Consider the following 25,021-nt stretch of genomic DNA (forward strand, 5'->3'; position numbering starts at 1 on the left):
AGATATAAAAATATAATGAGCGAAAAAAAAATTATTAACTAGTGGTATTCGTTCATCGAATTCTATCACAGATAAAATTCTGGAAGTGGTGTAATGTAGCGTAAATACTACTAAAAATATTAAATATCACTATATTACTTGAAAAAAAACACACACAAAAGTCAAGTATATGTAAAGTTAAACGAGAAAATTTAACACTAGAAAGACTGAAATACCTATATTGGCCAAAAGCAGTCAAAATGACTGCATTGTGAAAGAATAACTAATGTATAATTAAATTTGCTTAAAATTAATTTTTAATATTTTCAGTTATATAACAAGTTGTTAGTAAATATCAACAATAAAAATAATTATGAAATTCACAAAATTCTAAGAAATTGTGTCATTATATACATCATTGTTTTTCTAATTGAAATTAAAAAGCAGTCAAAATGACTTCCTTGGGCAATCTAGTGTTAAATAAAAAAGTAAAAAATATCCTTAATTTCGTATCTGCAAAAGAAAAAATATTTTTTTCAATGATATGGTCATAATTATAATTATGATGAAAAGTATAAACAAGCTCTCTTTTTATCTAATTCCACAAGAGGAAGCGGAAGGGGGAAGGCACATTTCAACACATAGTTTGCGTAGGATGGTGTGTTTTCGTCTCAAGAAATCTTACATTAAGAAAATTAAATCACTCAAGATAGATATTATTTTTTTATGACCTGTCACGATGTTTCTGAAAAATCAGGCCTTATGTCACTTATAAAATTTCTACAACGATCTGAAATAAACTACCACAAACATGCCACTTTCACCATGTTCGGAGACAAACTCACACTGTTATGGAGTGCTATACATTTTCTGCTGTTTTCAAGAGGTGAGAATGACTAACGTTTCTTTTTAATATCCTTATTAAATGCTAGATGAAATGTTCTCAATGGAATGCTAATGTTAGAGATATTTACTTACGATCTAAAACTGACTGAACTAAGTTCTCAATGGAATGCTAATGTTAGAAATAATTAATAATGATCTAAAATTGACTGAAATATGTTTTCCATGAAAAATGTCAATCTTAAAAAAAATTACTAATGATCTAAAGCTAAATAAACAAAGCTTTTAATAAAATACTAAAGTTAGAAATAAATACTAATGATTTAAAACTTAACTAAGTTTTCGATAAAATGCTTAGGTTAGAAATGATTAATAGTGATCTAAAACTGACTGAACTAATTTTTAGAAAAAATACTAACGTCAGAAATACTAGAGGATTTGTTATAATGTACCCAGTTTCTTAAAATCCCTTATTTTTAAAATACTTGCCGAAATTGAAGTAAATAAATGTACGCAACAGGGTTAGATAATACATATTTACGGCAAGTATTAGGGAAAAACAATCATCAACGAGGAAGCCGACATTAAAAGTACAAAAATTTGCTTGATTGCCGGTGAAAACTCGAGGAATGCAATAAGCGACTATTAGAAAAATCTTTAAAGTCTAATCGAAAAATCAAAAAATCAAACTGGCTCTTATATTCTTAATCTCGCTTACGTTGAGAGTGTTTTGCATCAGAAAATAAGATGCACTTTGTAATAAATTAAGTTCTCGGCGTGAATAATGTTATTAAATTTAAAGAACCATTATTATGTATTGTGAGAATCTTCGTCAAAAATAAAAAAAAATTAAACTTATAAAAGTTATAAGTCGATATTTAAGTTAGACAGGAATGAAAACGTTATCGAAATCTTTGGAATCACTATTGAGGAAGGTAAGACGAAAACATTAAAACCAGTTTGATTGCCTTATAAACTTGAAGTATTTTTCTAATAATAGCCTTTCATCATCTCTTTGTTTTTTTCAGAAATCAGAAATATTTCAAATGGTGAAAGTCCGGTTTTTTTTAGAAGTTATTCTTACAATTTTAATAGTGTTTTAGTTTTCTAAAACATTAGTTTGTGACCCTTCATGTGCAATTTTTCGTCGTCTTTTGTGACAAGTATTTTAAAAATAAATATTTAAGTGGTCTTTGCTGTCCTATATTCCATTATTGGTTAGGAGATACTATGTGCATTCACACTGATTAATTTTATCACAAATATATCATAGATGGGTAACGAAAAAAAAGTTGAATTTGCTATCTTAGATATACAAAATTTGTTTTCGTTTACCTCTTCTAAATGCTTCTAAGTGCCTTTTCCTTTTTTTAAAAGAATAGAAATTCCCTCGACTGCCTTTCAATTTCATTCGACAAATAAAGTTGCAACAATGATTTTAATTTGATGCTTATTATGAATAGCCCAATACATGATGAATTCATTTTTTTTCTTCAAATTTTTGACAAGAGCCCTAAACAAGGGTGATTTCGATTAACATGAGAGAAAATGTTTTCATCGAATCTTTTACGGCGCTCCCTACAAAGGTTCCATTCAATGTAAAATTAATGTTTGGAAAGTTTTAGCTCAATAAAATTATATTTATTATTTTATACTCCTGCGATTGTCATTTTTTTAAAAAAAAGCAGTTTTTTTCAGAAAATTACACATTTTTTGCTATGTTACATAAGAAGGACAACCACGAAAACCTCCCTAATGTTACACAGGCATCAAAAAATTATTTACCTTTTAGAGAAATGATGAAAAGCAGAGCCGTGGTCGCTCAAGGGACAGAGCACTCGCTTTCCCACGAGGTGTCCTGGGTTCGAATTCCAGCGATGGCTGATCGATACAAATAATACACCCGACTCGTACCAACCAAATGCTGACATTAAATTTCCTCAGTGGGAGAGGGATCATGAGTTAGAGTTCATTTGCCGTCAGACGGTTTTCGTGGAAGTGAAGGTTTTCGTGGTTCTCCTCCCCATGCAGCGCAAATTCGATTTAGTTACCTCAAAAAGTCCTCCACGAAGGCAAGTTTTTCTCGATACTTAATCGAGACAAATTTCTTTCAATATTTAGACTAGGCAAATTTCTCTCTATACAGAAGTTTCCTTGTCTTTTGGATTGGGTTCAAAATTAGAAGGCTACGGAGTTCATTAATCGTAAACTCAAAATCGGGTCGGCTGTTCAACGATGGTTATAAAATAAAATAATGAAAAACATCATTTAAAGCTGAATAGCCCTACATTTGGATTTCATATCCACCTGATTTTCGTAAAAAATTAAAGCCTCCCAAAATATTATCGACTCCTCACATTTAGTTTAAAACAGCACTGAATATTTTTGATCGTGCAAATCCACCGATTTTGGAGATGATTGTTTTGGCGTTTTCTCCGCTGTTTTAATATGTTCCACAGATTTGGTTTAGGGTTCAAGTTTGATGATTTATAGACTAATTGAGTTGCAATAGGGTGTGTGAGTGTTCATAAAACCTATCACACACTCACGAATTTAGCTGCAGCCATGTTGAAAAATATGAGCATCAACAGTATAAAACACATGATTATCCAGAAAGTAAAACATTTGAGTTCATGTTAGTGTTCACTTAAATGAGTGGACCCAAACCATAACAAGAAAAGCATTGAGCTGTAATACAAGTAGAGCAAGCACGAAGCTCTATTTTTCCTTCTTCCGAAACATTAGAATCTCGACTGTCACTGTCACGAATCAATGATTTTGGCGTCGTGTGACAGTTGAGACAAGTTCTCTTGTTTTAGATTCGTATTTTGCACTTATAAAGTACATAATATTACATAGTAACATTTTGTACTTATTATAAAAAGACAAAGGAGGAAAGCTGAGAGCTTCAAGAGCTTTAAAAATAGCTGGACAGTAAAATATTCGATCATTTTTCGACAAGACTTTGCTAGATTAAAAATTATTATATAATTCCAATTTTTTAATGTGTATAAACGGTACAAAACTGTTTACATTTTTACAAAATTAAGAAAGTTATAATTTTTGAAGGACTTTAGAAACTACGAAAATTCTTTTGATAAAACTTATAACAATTTGATTCAAAAACATATGAAGTTATTTTGTAATAGCCCTGCATATTAATGCATAATAATTTTTTTTAATGGATTTTTCCATATTGAAACACATAAAACGTGTTTAATTTCAATTTAACATAGATTTTACAATTGTACTGCATGTTGTAAAATCATGGATATCTTTGCATGTATTTTATTCTTTTATATTTTATAAACGTCGTTGAACAGCCGAACGAATTTTGGGTTTGCGACGACTAATGTTTGACTCCGTAGCCTTGTAAATTTGAATCCAATTCAGAAAATAAGGAAACTCCTGGGCCAAGTATTGGGAGAAATTTGTCTTTGTGGAGGACTTTTTGATGGAACTAACCCACATTTGTTTTACATGGAGAGAAAAACCACGAAAACTTCCCACGGTAAGCTTGACAGCAAGGGGACTCCAACCCATGATCCATCTACCACTGAGGATATTTTACGTCAGCACTGTGGTTTTCCTGCATTTGGAATTTTAAAAAACAATTGAAAAACATCTGCATTTGGAATTTTACAAAGAAAAGAAAGGATTTTAGTCAAGTCAAGCAGTCGGAAAGTAAAAATAAAAATTGAGAAAAAACTGCTGCATCACCTTAAAAATATCCGCTTCCTTCTATTTAACTTTCTGATTCTATTTCAACTTTACACCTGCTATGTTAAGGTTAAACAACTTTAATATTTCTGGTAGTATTCCTGATTTTTTTTCATGTGTTAATGCAAGTAAGAAAAGATCTGATGATTTCAATTAAATAAAGCCTGCTATTATTAAAAAACTAATAATTTAGTGTCAAAAATCTTTGATCAATTTATCAAATCATTTTGTATTAATCTTTCATAGCCCCTCTTTTGTATGAGCTAATGAATGTGTGTTACAAACAAAGCTAAACCTAAATCAAGCTACTGAAGTACATACAAGGTGTCTCACGATAATTAGAACAAACTTAGAACTTAAGGGAAAACAGGGATTAAGAATTCCATAGCAACCTATGATAGTTAACGTCATAGGAAATTAGAATGAAAGGTACAAGAAACAAATGAACACAAGATTGAAAAATTTATTGCATGTGCTTTGGTAGATGATATGTAAAACTGTCACAAAGTATGTCCGAAGTTTTTACCATTGCTAGCGATTAATGTCTTTCATCGTCTGGCCATGGAATGGTGTACCTGGTTAAATACACCTGGATTTCGCTGCATATCCGCAGCGCAGCACAGACGATTCTTGCAACCAGATCCATTACGAAATCTACAGGTGCTGCGTACACCGCATTTTTCAGTACACCCCAAAGAAAGATTACCATGCTGCTTAAATAAGGAGAGCGTGGTGGCCAGGAAACCGATTCGCCATGCCTAAATCATCTTGGGAGCAACACCACCTAGCGGCAAACGAAGACGTTTTCGACCATAGGTTGCTATGCAAATAAGAATCTTTGTGATGTCTCTTACCTCTTTTTAAAGTTTGTCCCAATAATCCTTGGACGCGTTGTAGAAGAATTTTTTCTTACATTAGAGAGGGTAAAAATATAAAACGCAAATAAGCGAAGAATTAACGGAACAACGATAGCGCCAAAACTTCACCAACTACATTCCAGCTCTAAAATTGAAAATAATTATGTACTAATAATGGATAATTCAGTAAAGTACTAATAATGAATGATTCAATATAATTATCCCTTTATGGTTTAGTTGTGTTCTTATTTGCTTATATTTACGTGTAAGATATATTTAAAAGTATAAATTTGGATTCTGGAATGAATAAAATTCAGTAATTGAGATTTATGTAATGTTTGAAATTAATATAAAAATTAATATAAAGTTCATTCATATAATTAATAAAACAATAGTAATGCCGAAAATTGATTAGTTAACTTATGAATTGTATAAAACCCACTTTTAAAATTTTTTTTGGACAATCAAATGCGGCACGCACAATAAACTACAATATTTTAAGATTTTTAGCTTTAAAATTCCAGTATCGCTTTCTTCCATTGAAATAACAAAAGGAAACGAAAGGTTGAAAATACTATCTCTCTCTCTCTCTCTCTCGATTCTCCCTACAATTACGTGGTTTCATTATGAGGAAAAAATTATCGTTATGTGCGAGCTCTATTATATTTCACATCTATAAAGAGGACCTCTATAAAACAACACATAACTTGAAACCATACATTAACATGATTCTAAGGACTTTTCAGGATTTTGCAAAGGGCCATATTTTTTGTCCTGTGAGCTTATTTGGAACACTGATTACGTAAGGTTTTCTGTTTATACGTGATATGATAGAATTTTTTTTCTTTCCAGGATGTTTATTCTTGGTTGAAGCCTGCCATCCCGAATCTAGAGAGTTGCACATATGTTTCAACATTTATCTAGAGAGAGACCTACCTCTGGTGGAAACGATTGTAGAAGGTCAACAGAAAGCTATCCGTTATGGCAATGGAAGAGTTCTCTTGGAAGATACTGACATACAAACGATTTGCAGGTAACATTCTTTATTTTCTTTTTAATTAAAGTTAGGCAGGTACTTTATTTACGTCATACAAGAGCTGCACAATGGGCTATTAGCGACGATCTGGGAAACATTGAGGGTGATCCGAAGACATGCCTTCGTAATTTTGATCCTCTGCGGAGGGGATGGCTCCCCTGTTTTGGTAGCCTGATGACCTACACGTGAAGTCGAGCACTTTACGGTTGAACAGTTTGACAAGGACCGATACCGCGTACCCTCGGTTCCTACACAGGCTGATCAAAGTAGTCATCCGCTCACTTACTGATCGCAGCCAGTGATGCTTGACTTCAGTGTTGTACTGGGAACCGTGTCCCTTACGATCAGTCCACTGCGGGACTACTTTAAGGGAATTATTCTGTTGCTAGGCTAACTGCATGAAAAAGTAACGGTCACGAATCTACTATCTAATATCCGTGCTTATTAGCTGATTATCACTCTATAACAAATGTTAACGATTTTTTTTTCTTTTCGTTCCTTTAATGAAGCTACGTGATTATATTAAAGCAAAAAGCGCTTGATTTCTGTATCAAAATCACAATGATTTATTACATACAAATTTTGTTGGTGTTGGAGAAAAGTCGCTAAGCTTCTAGGACTTGAATGCATGATATCTCGCTTCCGAATGCATGTTGAGCCTCGAAACTTCGAGAAGAAAGATGGCTTTTGAAGCTAAAAATGTCCATAAGTCGCTTAGATTATCAAAATGAAGGCTAAGTTTGTAATGGTGCCACAATCCATCAGTGGTCCTTTCTTTTGCCTTATGTTGTTATTGTGTGCTGTTAAGTACATTAGGTTATCAAAGTAAAGAAATTTTGGGTAAAGGATATATAATCAATATAATTGCAGAATCGTTATTTTGAGCCAAAGATATACAAGAAATACATATTTTAATCTAAAAGGCATTTTCTTGCTATACGATGTTAGAGATCATATAATGTACAAAATATTACCATATGGTATAGTAAAGCATCTTAAATTAAGAAAGGAGTAAAAAACAAAGGATGGATGACCTAATATGTTTTAGACAAATATATCTGTAACGTGAAGAGTTATAATTTCCCCCCCCCAAGTTTTAGTCACTGAATCATTTAAAAAACATAAAATCGAAAACATAAAGGAATAAGGAAATGACTTAAGTTTAAAAATGGTGTCGATTTATAACAAATTAATTGCTTGATTTAACCATGATTGATGAATTTGGCTTTGTCATATTAACTGTAATTAACTGCCTTATTTCACTTTCCTTAATTTAACGAATAGAGAAACATATAGTTTCCACGCTAATGCTAGAGCATATGAAAAACGAAGTTTTTTTTTTAAATATTTTTTTATTAATACGTGTAATAATGGCAACAATCTGGCCCAAGCGGTTTTGGCGTCACGCTTCGGCAAGAAGCTTAACTATCAGTTAGATTGATGAATAGGATACCTGCAAGTGACGTAGCTCGATCCTGATTGGTTGTTGAAACGTTGCATTTGTTTACGTTAGCAACTGTTCTTTCCATTCTATTTCAAGTAAGCCAAGCTCTTCAAGTATTAATTCTCTTCTATATTCTTATATGACATATTCTATATTCTGATTCTTCTATATTCTGACATATTCTACATTCTTTCTCAAAGATTTCAATTCTTTCACTATATAGATTTCTTACTGTATAGACTGGCACGAAACCATGCAAAATATAAACAACCTATAGTTTCCACGCTAATGCTAGAGCATATAAAAAACGAAGTTTTTTTAAAATATTTAAATACATCGAAGTTCCCACGTGCACAAAACAAAAATATATATGGGTTACAATAAAATACAAAAGCAAATAATAAATCTCAGTTAACGAAAATGCGTAGACGAGAAAGAATTATATTTCAACAAATTCGATATGGGTTATGGCGCCGTATTTAATTAACTTCACGTTAATTATTATTCTTACTTATATGGAAGAACTTGTTCAACTTTAACAGGCCATTTTGCTTTTAACTATCAGTTGGTGATGATGTCATTAGTCAACTGTGTGGTTATCTATGATCTTCTTCTTCTTCCTGAAGCGCAAGTACCCAATTGAATTTATAAAGTTCTTCAAAATCGTTTGAGTAATTGTTTTATTTTAGTGTTGTGAAATGCTTAGATGCTAGTTTGTTAAGGATATCGTTTGTTAATTAAGACAAAAATGCATTTTGAAAAATAACTTACGATTTATTTTAAATATTTTAATTTCGCATCATTTTTCTTGCTCTTATACTTATTTCATTGTTGAATTTAATACGTATTAACAGGGATGAAATGCACCATTAATCCTTTGTAACAAATGTAAGAATAAATAGGGAAAAGCGTTATTAATGTAGATTTTTTCGTTTCTCTGTTTATAGTAGAATTTATTGTATAAAAGACTAGAAATGGAGAGTAGTAAATGAATATATGAAAGCGATACTTTTTACGTATTTAGAAACTGAAATAAAAAAATAAAAAATAAAAAAAGATTTGGAGTTGATTAGAAAATTTTACTTTTTTGCATAAATGCAAAACATGAAAATATTTAAAATAAACAAACATAAATTCACGCAATACAATCGTGATACAATCCACACTTTTTGCAGTCTAAGATTCTGATAAAAGTGTTAGTGATAAAAAAACTTAATTATAAATATACTTTATTTTTATTTTATAACCATCGTTGAACAGACAAACCAATTTTTGTGTTTACGACTACTAATGTTCAACTCCATATCCTTATAATTTTGAACCCAATGCAGAAGACAAAGGAACTCCTAGATCAAGTATTAGGAGAAATTTGCCTTCGTGGAGGATTTTTTCATGGAACTAACCCGCATTTATTTCACATGAGGAGGAAAACCACGAAAACCTCTCACAGTTCGTCTGACGGTGAGGGGACTAAGCCATAATCCGTCTACTACGGAGAATATTTTGAGTCTGCACTGTGGTCGGTGCAAGCAGAATGCAGAATTCGTATCGACCAGCCATCGTTGGGATTTGAACCCGTTCATCTCTCTAGAAAGCGAAGGTTCTATCCCCTGAGCCACCACGACTCCAATTATAAATATACAAGTCATTATCTAAAATACAAAAATGGACTGTGATCCGTCCTCTGCTCACCAACTCATCGTACTCCCTGTACATTTTTCAACTATCCGACCGGACTGTGGAGGGGTCGGAGAACTGGTTATGCATCAGAAAGGTTCTGAGTTCAAATACCGATCAAGGCATGGATGTTCTTTCATTCCCTATACTATCTGTCCTTATTGTGGGAGGAACATTGGTCCACCTAGTATGGTGCCCCCGAAAGAGTGCCCAACGAATCTGCTATGTGAATACCTGAATTGACAAAATGCTAACACATGTGGGCATTGGAAGTTAAAAAATAAATAAATATATATATATATATATATATAAGACTATGTTTAATTTTTGGAATATTTACAAGACTATTCTCCGCGGAATCCTAAATGAAGGTGAGAATAAGAAGATTGTGCTGTTAGGTTTATATAGTTTGTCTACGGTAAGAACTCCCCCCGCCACAAAATCTGTAGCCGTCTGTTGCTATGNTATATATATATATATATATATGTATATGTATATGTATATATGTATATGTATAGTAATAATTTGGATCAGCGGGACAATGTCGCATAGGATTTTCTGCTTCTTAAATTTAGATATAATAATGTTATTTTTTTTCGAATGTTTAAAACTGCGTATAAGAAGCTGTATTATATTTTTAACAGGCATGCAGCCGAACTTCAGAATTGTTTCAAGACACTTTTACCAGAATGTTCTACTTACTGGCAGATGAATCGGTATATGAGAATGATGAATTTATTTCAGAATGTTTACTCGTACCTTTGTGAGAGTACTACAAACAATGTAAGAGGTGGGTATTCAGCTTTCTGAAACAGTAATCCTTAAAACATTACACCTTAATTAAATTTTTGTCAAAGTTAAGACCGGGTTCGGAATAAAAATTTGTTCCTCAAAAATACATGATATTTTGATTCGACTCTGAGAAAAAAAGTATTATAGTATATGATTTTATAAATGTTTATTTTAGATAAATATTGATATTTTAAGGTTTATGCTTTTAAGAAATAAAAGTTTAAAATATCAGTAAATCTTAGAAGACTATAAGATTTTTTCTATTTCTTCTATTTTTTTTGTTTATTTGTGGCTGTGAAAATAAATTTCGCTGCATTTTAAAAAAAAATCTACAAGCTATTTTTAATTTTACCCTTAATCTCTTAACCAACTTCGAATATATTTGACAAAGTCTGATGTAATTTTATTGCTTAAGAAATAATGGTTTTTCTGATTACTGAGAGATTCCACTTAACAACGCTCTCATTCCTCGTGATTGTTTTTTTCTTATAAGTCAATGATAAAAAAGATGATTATTTTGTCTATAAAATATATAATTATCATAATTCTATGTAAGTACATTTTATTAATCTGTTAATAGTAACGAAATGAAAGGATGCTGGATTTGAAAATTATTCAACTGCACTTAAAAAATACACAAAATAATACTTCAAAATGCGCGACACAAGAAGGTGCAATAAATAAGAAGAAATTTTGCTTGCAAATATTAACATATGACATTAAGCCTTATATCATATAATAGTTCGCATTTTAATAGTTTTTATTTCTCTTTAATGCATGTTTGAAAACTTATATCTGGGTACATCTAATCTTATTGTTTATTTATTCATTCATTGTTTTGCTACTTTTGATATCAAGTAGAACGCGAGCTTATAAAATGAAGACCGAGAGAGAGATAAAAATTTTCACAATAAGGTATGCAAAAATATTGTTTCAAGAAAAAAGTTACAAAAAGTACTTTCGAGCTCTAAAACTTTCAAATTAAATAAGATTAAAATAAATAAATAATTACTCTAGCTTATATTTGAAAATGGTCTTATAAGCTCACCAAATTCTAAGAGAGTTGCCACATTAGCTTGCAGTAGATCGGCAGGCAGGTTTTTTTAAAAAATTTAATCGCAAATTTGATAGTTAATAATTCTCGAATTAATAATTTAATCATGATTTTTTTTATTTAATTAAATTCCTTTTCCACTTTTTTTTTTACTCACTTGTGCAATTTCAACTTTTTTTAAGTCTGTATAGTTCTTAAACAGCAAAATAAAATTTTACTTAAAGCAAAGAGGGGAAAAAATTCTCGAAAAAAAGTACTTAAAATTGCAATAATTTTCGAACAAATTAGAATTTATACAAAAGCTTTTGTGGAATTTATGAACAAAAATGATTCATTCATCCTGCCAAATTTCAATTCTATAGTTGCATTCCTTACACACCTCAGTAATTTTGCGTTTTCAACAGTTTTTAACAGTTAAAGTTTTTGTGCAGCAAAACAAATCGTAACGTCAAGTTGAACACATAAAACAGTGGTGACAACGGTGGCCTTAACGATTTTATGATACAGAGAGATTTTCGTTTCAATATTCTTTTACAAAGCCAATGTTTAAGTAAAAATATAACTGGATTTTCCTTCATTTGGAGGAAATTTTAATTACAGTAGAAAATCAAAAAAAGGTGAGAAATTCGATTCAAGTAATTTTTAAAAAAAAGTTTTATGACTTGAATATCTTAGTATTTAAGTCTAAGAGATTTTTCTTCTTTACCGAAATACACTATAAAAATATTCTACAATTTGCTGAAAAAGCTAAAACTTATAGTTATTCATTTTTTGCGTAATTATTACAAATAACTATATAAAGGTTTATTATGTTTAATTAATTGAATTTTTTTCAATAAAAAATATACACACTGAAGAGCTCAAAAAACTGGTATACCTGCCTAATATCGTGTAGGACCCCCGCGAGCACGCAGAAGTGCCGCAACACGACGTGGCATGGATTCGATCAATGTGTGAAGTAGTGCTGGAGATAATTGACACCATGAATCCTGCAGGGCTGTCCATAAACCAGTGGGAGTAAGAGAGGGGGGGGGTATCTTCTGAACATCAAGGCATCCCAATTATGTTCAATAATGTTCATACCTGGGGAATTTGGTGGCCAGCGGCACTCTTCTGAATGCAAAACAATAAAAATGCAAAACGATAATAGATAAAAATAGAAAACTTTTCTTCTTCTCCCCAACCTTTCCCCAATCACAGTAGTGGTAGGGAGGAGAGGAGGGTGCAAGCCCGTTTCAAGAATTTCGGTTGTTGTGCCCCTAAATGTAATTTTTTCCCTTATACACCGGGATCGCGCCAAATTTTGGGAAACTGATTTACAGTATGTCAATGGAAATTAGCCTTCTTCCTCCATGTATATTCTTTGATTATGAGAGGATAATCTTTTCAGTTGAAATTAAAATGTTTTTACTAAATAAACTTTGTAGTACTTCTGTTACATTCTGCTTCCATTTCTAGATCTTCTTCTGAATACGAAATGTTTGACGATGGCCGAAAGTTTCATCGCTAATTGTTCAATTCACGGCTTCAGTTGGTCATTCACTTGGAAAGAAGTTCTTCGCATGCGAGTATCCCCAGCAGACAGGTGCCAAGTGATTGACCACTACAGGACATGTCTTATAGGTAGACTTCAAAATGTCCTGTGTGGAGAGGAAGCAGCTCGTGTTTACGGATCTCTTTTAGATGTGTGGCTGCTACATTGGTGTAATAAAGGCGTCGGGCCGGAAAAGGGACTGGAATACTTCTACTTACCAGTTATCGCTGCTAACCAAAAGTAATCATGTTTCAAGTTGTCATTGTACTGGAAAGTGAAACACGATTACAGCTAAAGAGACATTTTTGAAAAGAAAAATGTGATTTTCCTGAAAATGATCTTGTTTCAATTTTATTTTGATATGCAGCATTTATTTGTTTTGTCAAGTTTGTCACTTTTTCTAATCTCAGTAGATGAAACTACTAAAATCTTTGTAAATAGAATAGTTGCCTCAAGGTTTCCTCAATCTCCACCTTTCCGTGATCATACTATCCTCAAATCTTACTTTTCCCCACACGAGAGCACATCCCCACTTTTTACAGCAACTCTACAGCATGGGGAAAAAAAACAAGATTTTCTACAACCATGGTAACAGAGGAAAAAGCGTGAAGAGTTGGAAAATCGCAGAACATTAAGATGCCAATTCTATTTATTAAAAGTATAAGTAGCAATATTTGTGTTCTCGAGGTGGAAGAAAAGCATAAAAATACCTTAATTACATGACCATTTTAGTGAAATAACTGTCTTCATTCATTACTAATAATTATGTGTTCATGAATAAGCAAAGAACTTTTTCCATTTGTAAAAATAATTGGTGTGAAATATGAGTGAGCCTTAAAAATTTTACGGCTATTTAAGTAGAGTATTTTACAACGTTCATTTCTAATAATTATGTGTTCATGAATAAACAAAGAAATTTCTTCATCTGTTAAAATTTGAGTGAATCTTTAAAATTCTACGGTTATTGACGAGAAATAAATTTAGTGTTTGTTACTACCGATTTCGAAATTAAATTCGATTTGTGTCGTGTGACACGTATCGATTAATAAAATTTCGTTCGTAAAAAAATTGATAAATAAATGGTTATCTGTCGATTAGTAAAAGAACTGGTTTATATTTATTGAAATAGTACGTGAGAAATATGGAAATGTGCTTAGAGGCTTTACATTACTATTCTCAAAAAGAATTCAATAATGATTAAATAAGTTTTATATAAGATGAAATTTTTCTCGTTAATATTGCTCCCTGTAAATAATAATGTAAATCAAGCCAGTTTTTCGTAATTAGCTGTTTGGGTTAACTCATGGGATGCCCTTAGAGGGCTGTTCTAAAATGTTTTGGGTCATTCTGCATTATCGTTCTTAAATTTTAGTGACATTTTTATATATTTCTAATAAAAAAATAAGAAAGACTTATTTTTAATATCTCCACAATAATTTCACAATATTTAGTATTAGAATATAAAATGTTAAAAAGTGGAAAAAAATATAAACTTGAGATTTACCGAAATTGAAATGATGGAGATTATATTTAAAACTCGGATATTTTTCTATTTTTTAGATAAATTTTACAGCAGTGTAAAACCCTTAACGATAAGCAATTTCTTTTAATTCCGTTGCTAAAATTACATTTCGATGTTTTTCTTTTTCAATTATAAACGAAATTATTAACGCGAAGGCATAAGCTCAGTCATTCAACAAGCTTTTTTCTTCTTTTCAAATGCAGGTGTTATTAAACGAGTAAGCACATCTCATTAAATGTTTTCACGCTGTTGTTTATTTTCAGCGAAAGAAACAATCAACTGAAAACATACATCCATAAATAATTAGCCTTATTTTAACATCTGCTCAACAAGTTTAACAGCGACTAAAAAAAGAAATGGCAGAAAAGAAAAAAAGGAACGCAATCCATCTTTCTCTTCCTCGTTTAAGCCTTTTCAACAGATGTCCCATTACCTCCGAGATAGGTTCAGCAACTAAGGTTATCGCCGATTTGAATAAAACAAATACATCTTAACAGCCAACGGTGTGGAGAATTGCACCTAGAGGCCGGCCAAATCGTTTACCCATAGTTTGTACAGGATATTAGAGTCATAAACCATTGTAATTGGTTGGCAGTCGGCGGTCAGGCTCTATTACGTCAACGGCCCAATCTCTTTTGCCCCGACATGATCTTCTCTCATTATTTATAGTATGCGTGAAAGTGTACTCAGACGAGGGGGGAGGGCAAATGAGTGGGCGGGGAACAAGAAATACCAAGTTTGTTTTAGTGCAACATATGCTTTTCATCGATTGTGTTGCCATTTGAATTTACTTTAGTCGATGTTCTAGAATTTTTTTTTTAAGTTTAAGCTTAGATTCGATTAAGAAATTTTTTTCAGAGTTATTATTGAAATAACCTAATTAAAATGAAAAATACTCATGCTGCCCTGTAAGTAAGTTTTATAAAAAATCCCTAAATTGCATGACTGGGCGGCCATTATAACTAAAACTCGAAAATGCTCAACATGTTCTAAATATTGCTCAAGTAGAGAGATGAATTTTTGACTTCCGTGTAACACACTACTTTCTATATCCCAGAACTCAGAAAACTAGGAAACAATGTAACGCATTATTAAAATTTGATTGTTTCTTTCACTGAAAATAAACAGTGTGCAAACATTTAATGAGATGTGCTTACTCATTAAATAACACCTGCATTTGAAGGAGAAAAAAAACACGTTAAATGATTCAACTTACGGTTTTTTCAGAAACTTAATAACTTTCATGATTTTTAGGGCACTTTTTCAAAAAAAAAATGTATTAGTATTCGAAGGTTCATTAAAATTAAATTTAGCGAAAGAGTTATTTTGAAAGTGAGAACTATCTTTGGAGAAACAAGTTTTATTATTTTGTGCAAACATTTAGCACTATCTCGAGATACAGCTAAATACACAAAAAAGTGAAATTAACATTAAGGAGTCTAAACTTTTGAATAAGTATTATCGATTTAACTTTGATTTCATTGGATTTAACGTAAGAGAAGCTCATAAGAAATAATGCCTCACATGTCTAGATAGCAATATCTGACCGGTGGTCTGATGTAAGTCAAAAATTGTACTTTGCAAATAAGAAACCTTTATTACTCTCTTAATTTTTAGACTGCCAATAAACCGGCAGGAAAGCTCTTTTACAAGGTAAGATCGATTTGTGTTAAGGAACTTGGAATTAAAAAAATTGGTTTTTCCCTTATGCTATAGCGCTTTTATATTTATTTTTAAAAGAAAAAAATATTTATAATTCGGTACCATTGAATGTCAAATTTTCATTTGAAAGGAATAAAAAATGAAGTTAACGCTAAATTAGGATGTAAACAGTTGTTTACGATTTTCCTAGTTTAGCATCCGATATAAACTTATACCATCAGAGCTTCTTGTCTTTTTAACATAATCGATGCACGTTTCATAAACATTTTCTAGATTTAAAAAATGAAGAGAAATTTGATTTTATAAGATTAGTTCATATTTTAAATATCAAATGTAGTCCTTAAATATGAACGTCACAATGATTGTTTTTTAAATATGTTTATCGATTTTTTTATTTTATAAATTATTATATAATAAAGGAATAATAAAGGAACTAAGTGGTTTAAATTGTGTCCTTTTTAAAACTATGTCTTAGTTATCTTATTTTTCTAAAAGGATTTTGAAAAAAACATTTAAGATTTCTACCAGTAATGTGAGCGATTCCTCTGTGTATTCTAAGAAAAATAGGCAAAAACATAGGTAAGGAGTTATAAATATTTTTTATGTTAAAAATTCTAACAATACTAATAACTAGAGCTGTGGTGGCTCAGGGGATAAAGCGTTCGCCTTCCAATGAGGTAAACCGGATTCAAATCCCAGCGATGGCTGGTCTATAAGAATTCCCCGCCCATCTCGCACCGACCACAGTACTGATGTAAAATATCCTAATGTGTTAGATCCTTGATTCCTAACCTTGGGTTAGATCGTTTCATAAGATTCCTAACCGTTGGAGGTTTCCTAGTTTTCCTCTTCATGTAACGCAAATGCAGGTTAGTTCCATCAAAAAGTCCTCCACGAAGGCAAATTTCTCCCAATACTTGATGCAGGAATTCCCTTGATTTCTGGATTGGGTTCAAAATTACAAAGCTACAGAGTTGAACATTGGTAGTCGTAATCTCAAAATTGGGTCGGTTGTTCAACAACAGCTATAAAATAAAAATGCTAATAACTAATAAAAATTTTTAATTTTTTCACAACAATAAACTAAACCTTTGCGTGAAGCAAAACTAATGTACAAAAAAAAATATTTTAAATATTTAAATATATAAAAAATATTTAAAAATGACAAAAATGAATATTGCAGTAGAATTTCACATTATTTTTTTAAAAAAATATTTGAAAGGGAATAAAAAAAAAACTAAATGGAGTTTCCCACGACGCCAAATAAACCGTCCCATTTATTAAAGGCCGCCCCTAGCCTAACAAGGCTGTCAAGAAGCTCGTGATGAGAAGCATCCCCCCCCCCTGCTCTGTTCCATCTCTGATGCGCCCCACCCAGGTATTCTAGGGGCGGGCGTCCCATTAGCATAGCGAAACGAGGTGCCAGAAGATTTATGATGCACAAGCTTACCTTTTGCGCCAACAACTACCACTTCGACTTGCCATTAATGATGCCATACTTGAAACACCTGGGATGCTTAAGGTATGAAGAATGAAATAAATAAAAAGAAAAATGCTAAAATAAAATGGATTTAAGAAGGTTATGAAAGGTAGGGGGGTCAGAAAAGTGAGATAGTTTGGTAGGGGGTGTCAGTGGCTCGTGGGAGATCGCTTTTGATATCCTTAAAGAGCGTTTTGATGAGGTACTTTTAGAACTTTGTTTGATTTACATCGCAGCGCCATTTCGCACTTTCCTGTGGGTTCAATGATGTAGTATATTGTATTGAAATAATGCTCATTTGTCAACATTTAAAGCTTACATTATTCAGATAATAGCAAATAAATGCTCTATAAATAACCGAAGTGCATTGAGCCGTTTAGGATAGAGCTTATGTGAATAGTACATTCTGTCATTGATGCTTTTCAAAATTTCGATCAGATGTGATCAAATAGGGCAAAGAATTTTGAATGCGGCATTTTATTTTTGTTACTAAGTATGCTATTTTTATATAATTGTAATCAAATAATAAAATAATTTTTTGTTTTAATTGATGTAACATTTCAAGGATATACAAGACTGTTTAATTAGGATAATTTTTTTTTTAAAGAAATGTATAATTTTAAGTATCTTTGGAGTTCCGATAAATAAAATATTTTCATGTATAATCTCGAAATATAATTGCAGTATAATATTTTGTTATATAACTGTCGTTGAATCCTAGATCCATATTCTACCGATGAAATCTTTCGTCATCACTTTGGTTAGTGCGATCCGGTTGTGGAATTCATATCGATCTGCCATCGCTGGGTTTCGAACCCGGGGCACCTCATAGGGAGGAGCGCGCTCTATTCCCTGAGCCACCTCGGCTCTGTGTGATATATTATTTTATTTTATAACCGTCTGATTTAAATTTGAATTTACGGCTACCAATGCTCAACTCCGTAGTCTTGCTGTTTTGAACCTAATCTAGAAGACAAGTAAGCAAAAAACTTCTCGGAAGGTGAAAAGTTTTTCTGGGTCAAAAGTATGCTAAAAATCCACCAGAACATGTAAATTAATTTTACTCAAAATTAGCGCTTGATTAGTACATTTGAATATTCTCAATTCCTGAAAAACACTTACAAATGGATTGCATACTAAAATTCAATGTCTGATAATTTTGGAATTCAATGTTTGATAATTTTGGAATTCAGTGTTTAATAATTCTGTGTTTTATGTTTGATAAATTTGGAAATTTGTAATTGAGATTTTTGGAAGGAACATCGTTTTGTAGTTGCAAAAACGTGGGCGATCGTGAATTCATCAGCTTGCTTGATCATTAGTAATTCAGAGTGCATGTGTTAAGCAAAAAGATTTTAAATTAAACTTATCATGTTCAAGGTCGAATGTTTGTCTAAGCCTGAATTAGATCTGTAACTAAACTGTTACGTATCAGGTATTCCTAGTATCCTAAAATGGATTGCTGCAATAACAATGATGCTTTCCAAATCCCCTCTTTGTTATAAGAGTTAAAGTTGTTTGTTATGTTAATCAATAGTTCTGGTTTTACCTTATGAAAATTAACTTACGGAAAAAAGAGAGATATGGATTTTAAGTTTCTTTGAGGGTATAAAATATGATTTATATCTCGTTCGTAAATTATTTGCACACAATCAAAAATCTTTCGATTTTTTTTCTTCAAATCAGAGCCCAATAAAATCATCTTTTTTAAAATTGTTCCTATACGCAATTGAGAATGTTTCTTTTTGTTTTCCTCTTCTTTTTCATTAGGTGTTACTATCAGATATAAATCATTTGAAAATTCTAGGTATAAAATATACTTTCCCCAGTCTCTTTTTCTCCTGTCCTAAAGTAATAGAATGTGCAGTTTGAGACACAGAAGAAAATCCAGTCCTAGAGTAATAGAATGTGCAGTTTGAGACACAGAAGTAAGCCTTTCTGAGACTGCTTATTATAATTAATAATTATTAAATAGTAAATACAAAACAAATCAACGATATTTGTTCTTGCAAGAAGACATCCCAACATACAGTAAAAACAATGCTATTCACAAAATCAAAATCACAATTGAGTTAAATTCAACACTATGTTTTCTCTTATTCTTTCGTTGCTAAGGCATATATTTCAGACTAGCAAGTAAATTGTTAACAATTTATTCCTATTTGTTTTTAAAAGTCAAAGTACAAAGAAAATTAAATGTCAATGTCAATTTCACACAATCGCGCATTTCTTTATTTTTTTTTTAGCTACGCATTCTCTTTCTAACAATATTTTATGGAAAGTTTAGAAGAACAAACAAAATGTGGAATTTGCAATGTTGAAATCATACAATTTCTAATCATATGTTTTCTTTGTAAATGACTAATAAAAATTTGAAAGTCAGGAATCGCATACTCGGATGATGGCTTTCAATACGAGATATAACTGTATTTTGAATGCATTGCAAAACAAAAGTAAAAAAAAAAAAAAAAAAACTCATTTTAGAATTTAAAACCATTAAAATTTTTCCTACAGAGTTTAAAAAGAATCGCGAAGTATATGAAACTTGAGAAATGATTATTCTAATTTTTCAATTAAATTTGCATCTTAAAATGGTAATCATTCAAAAATGTAAAAACCAATCCCAACTGAAAGAAAACCAATTTCGTTTGGCTTTTCAAATGGTAACATCTTTTCTCTCATAGAATTTAACGCCGTCCTATTTAAAACTGTATTAAAAATTCACTCCCTTTGACACTTTAACGACTAAATGCATTTAAATCGAACGTGAAGCAAATTTCCAACCATTTATTGACGAAGTTTTGACAGTAGCCAACACCCTTGAATATCGCCAAGGCGCAAAAAAAGAAATTATCATACTACTTAATTGCTCGTGGAAAGCACCCCTCCGAGCTCTTCAAATCATTTTTTTCCGCTCATCTCTCGCCAGCCATGACTGAAAAGCCATGAATTTCGATTTTTTTTTTCTTCATCATCATCTATCACGCCCATATTCCTTCTTCTAGGACAAATAAGCTGCCAGTCAAAAGTAAATGTGCGGCATTAGTTGTTTGTTCTAGGAAGCCCGATGAATTTCACACTCAATCACCCCCCTTTTAAAGCTCTAATCCACCCCACTCCCAAATGTAACTAAAAATGATAATTGATCCTATCATCTAGGTGTCAATCAAGAGGGAGGATATTCGGGGACTAAGTTAGCCCCTCATGGTACGCCAGTTCATTTCCGATTTTTTTTAAATATTATTTTTTCATAAGCCTTGTTTTTATTTAATTATTTAGGCTGTTTGTTTTACTCGTCAAGATACACCTGGTTTGCTTGTTTGTTTGAAAACACCTATGATTTTTGTTTCCATTAGCCTTCTGTTAGTGAACTTAAAAGAAAAAATAAAGAATGTTGTTTGGAGAGAAAAATAAATTCTGTTAAAACTACCGCACTTTTTATGTTCTGTTAAAGCTACCATACATAGTAAAGACATTATGGTAAAAAACAACAACAACAACATAATTCTGGTAATAAAGTCAAAACATACAGTATTTAAACCATTCATTTGTTAGTTTTCTAGTTCATATTGCTACGATTTACCAGAAATTCTGGCTTTAAAAATTATAGTCATTACCATACATTCCCAAAGGCCCATGTCTGAGAGTTCGTGGGCTCGAACCCCGCCGGCCGAAGACACCCCGTGTAGTAAATGGTGACTGTTGCACGTTAAATATGTCGAGACGCAAAGTCCTCCATGTTCCCATAACAAATCAAAACCTCTGGGGGTACTGGATTGGAGATCGATCGTTCTCTGATTCAGATCAAAAATTACGATCTATGGATGAATGAATGGATGTATGAATGGGTCCGCCCTTTAAACGGGTGTGACGTGTGCGTGACTGATGACTAATTCTTGGCCATAGGATGACGCCACTGAAAAGCAAGAAACGCACCCTCTGCCTTAAATTTGCTCGGTTTTCACCAAGCAGGCTTGCTAGTGTGGCAAGTGACATTAGAAACAACAACACCATGCATTCAGTAAAAAAATGCAAATATGAAAAGTAAATTAAACCGAATAAACGGTTTCATGCTCTTCTTAAAAAGTACCACATTCACCAAATTTTTTCATACATTGTAAACCTATATTTTATTGCTAATTTTATCAAAATCATTACCAAAGCGCTCTGGTAAAATTTACCGAGCTTTTTAGTGCTCCCATAGAGCCAGAAACACGGTAAATTTTACAATATTCTGTTAGTTTTAAGCATACTTTACATCTATTTTTTTTTTTACTGTATTATCTTCGTTTCTATTTATCCTTAAATAAATGCAAAACGTTCATATAACCCCGATCCATTAAAGTTTCTGAACAAAATAATAATTTATTTTCATAGTTAAACATTTGGTTCTTTGCACTTTTATTTTAGTCTTTTATCTTCATAGGAGGTTTCACATTTGTACATGATTCAATTTTACTTTTCTATATTTCCCCCTGATCATCAGGTATTAATCTCATTGAATTTTTCAACCTATCTCGTTAAAATTTACTGCAGCCTAATATGATGCTAACTTAATGAATCATTTAAACCTTGCAAATTAATTATTTTTAAACTCGGTTGCATGATATTATAGCTCAGTTTGAAAAGAAATAAACCCGTTAAGGTTGCAGGTACGTTTGTGGTACGAAGTTTAACCGATATTTCTAACAGTATATAATTTTTGTTAAAATTGGTTTATTCAAAAATACAGCATTAAGGTTCATTTTTCTACAATGAAAAAAGCACGGGTGCATTAATTTAAAAATGTAATCTCTCTTAAAAACAAACTGAATTAAAAGCTATTTTAAAAAGGTTACGAATTATGCAACTAAATAAATTTTCAAGAGATTAATATTTAAATTTTTTTAAAAATTCCATTGTGTTTACTGAGGAAGAATAGTTTCAATATCTTAGTCAGTGACTAATACAGCCTAATTAACTGCCTAACTAAAGAACTTACCTCGCCAATCGTCTGAACCAGTTTCGGACACTATGATAGGTTCAACTATTTTAAGTAGGAGTGTGGAGTGGATGATTAGTGGTATTTATGAATGCTTTTTTTAAATTTTTTTATTTACTTTTTAATTTTTTTTATTTTTATTTAATTTTTATTTTCATTTTTTATAATTGTCGTTGAAGAGCCGGCTCAATTTCTTCGGTTTATGACTACTAATGTTTAACTCCGTAGCTTTGTAATTTTGAACGCAATCCTGGGATCTTGGATACAGGGGAACTCCTGTATGAAGTATTTGGAGAAATTTGCCTCCGTGGAGGACTTTTTGTTGGAACTGACCAGCATTTTGCATTACATGGAGAGAACAAGCACGAAACCTCCCACGGTAAGGCTGACCGCAAGGAGACTCTAGTCCATAATCCGTCTACCACTGAGGATATTTTATGTCAGCACTGTGGTCGGTGCCAGTCGGATGCGGAATTCGAATCAACGAGCTATCGCTGGGATAACCAGGTTCACCTCATTAGAAGGAGAACGCTCTATCCCCTGAGCCACCACGGCTCTTTAGGATAGGTTTTGACTCAAATCGACAGGAAGTATCAAAAGCAACCCTTTATGAATTGCTCTTTGTTTACATAACAAACCTATAATTGACACAGCTCCCTACATTTGAATCAGGACACAAATTTTTACTATTGTTTATGACATTACCGCATTTATTCGTTTCTCTTAAACGACGTGTGAATTTTTTTTTAAATAAAATTTTTAAGTACTTTAGAATTGTTTGGATCAAACTTCCTACACAATTATAGGAGACTAGATTTTGACATTTTAATAGTACTTTATTTCCATAGATGTCTCCTCTCCAAATGCATAGGTATTAATAATTCACTTTTAGATACCAATGTTAATAATACATAATCTTCAAAATTTTATATTCTTGCTTAAACTTTATACTCTTTCGAATTCTAAATCATTGCTTCTGTAGATTTGCCTTTGATCTCTTTCGATTGAGTAAATATAGAGATATAGAGAAAAAAAATAATAAAAAAACATCTGAAACAGTATATTTCCTGTTTAGGAAGTCCTTTGAATCCCTCTCCCATCTATAAATTCAAAATATCATCTAAAGCTCACCATAGAGCTTCAAATCTCGATGTTGGACCAAAACAACTACAATTTTTAGAACAATTTCTCCCACCTGCCCTACTATTTCATATTAAACTACTTCGAAACTGCTCTAGGTATGCATTTGTACAGGACAGCATTCCACAGCAACTCCACTAGAATTTCATTCCTATGTATCCATTGTATATTTTTCATAACTGAGAACGCTTGTCACTAGCCTTAGCATCTGTACGTGTCACTACCCCTCTGAAATTATTATTATTAAAAATATATATATAATTTTGGTTAATGAAACAAAAATATGCGGTATTTAAATCATTGAGTTGGTAATTTTCTGGTCATACGGCAATGGTTCATCGGAAATTCTGGTTTTCAAAATTTTCTGATTACCACACATTTAGAAATATACAAAACTGAAAAGCAAATTTTACCGAATAAATGATTTTTATGCCGTGCTCTAAGGTGTACCGGGGAGCCCTAGGGCTCCGTGGAAGAGTTAAAGAGGTTCTGCGAGTCAGTAATTTTTATAACAAGTGAGGAGTTTCGTTACCACAAATTATAGTAAGATCCAACTTATAATCCATGATTTAATTAATCTTTTAATAACCTTTATAAAATTATTTCAAGTAAACTGCCAACGAAATAGAAATGGCATTTTTTAAAAGAAAATATGATCTTTCTAATAACAATATATTGAACAAATTATGGAAAAAAACAACAATTTAAAATATTGCATTAGTATTTCCCATTACGGTTTTCAAATCAAAATAAAATTACTAAAATCTTTAATAAAAAAATATGCTTCCCTAACAATCATTTCTAATGTTTATAGCAGTTAAGTTTTTATTTCCAAGTAAATCATAATTTGTTTTATTTTATTTACTATTAGCTAATGTATATACACCAAAAACAAAATTGTAACTAGACTTCATATAGCACAAGGACTGCAAATTCAACTGTCGGACGTAAAACATAATTTAGGATTATTAATAATTAAACAATTAAAAATCTTCGTACATCTAATTGAATATTTAAAAACAGTCTTTTAAAGGATATGACGTCATCAATTACCTTATCAAACTTCATATAGAAAATCGGGGTTCGATCGAAAGACGATTGATTGTTTAGGGTTCCGTAGCCGAAAATAATTGGAAACCGCTGCTCTAATGAATAGATTCTCATCTTGGGCATTATGACCTGAGCTTTGAAGACTTCCAGGGAGGTGTTGGGACGTTCTGCGGAACGTGCAAAAACTTACATGCAAGAGAAAACTTTTTCAATTTCGAGTACAATTCAAAATTAATAATTTTATTTCGTA

The 25,021-nt window shown here is 31.8% G+C and overlaps 1 protein-coding gene across 1 annotated transcript; it reads left to right on the top strand.

Annotated features, from left to right (window-relative positions):
* The first annotated feature begins 601 nt into the window (after positions 1 to 601).
* On the top strand, positions 602 to 13,729 carry LOC107456179 (uncharacterized). The gene is made up of 4 exons (XM_043049362.2): positions 602 to 865; positions 6,252 to 6,432; positions 10,201 to 10,346; positions 12,861 to 13,729. Exons 1-4 carry the CDS (start codon positions 706 to 708, stop codon positions 13,178 to 13,180), a joined length of 807 nt encoding a protein of 268 aa, XP_042905296.1. The 5' UTR covers positions 602 to 705; the 3' UTR covers positions 13,181 to 13,729.
* Positions 13,730 to 25,021: the final 11,292 nt, after the last annotated feature.

Source organism: Parasteatoda tepidariorum, chromosome 2 (genome assembly GCF_043381705.1).
Source record: "Parasteatoda tepidariorum isolate YZ-2023 chromosome 2, CAS_Ptep_4.0, whole genome shotgun sequence".
Taxonomy (NCBI): Eukaryota; Metazoa; Arthropoda; class Arachnida; order Araneae; family Theridiidae; genus Parasteatoda; species Parasteatoda tepidariorum.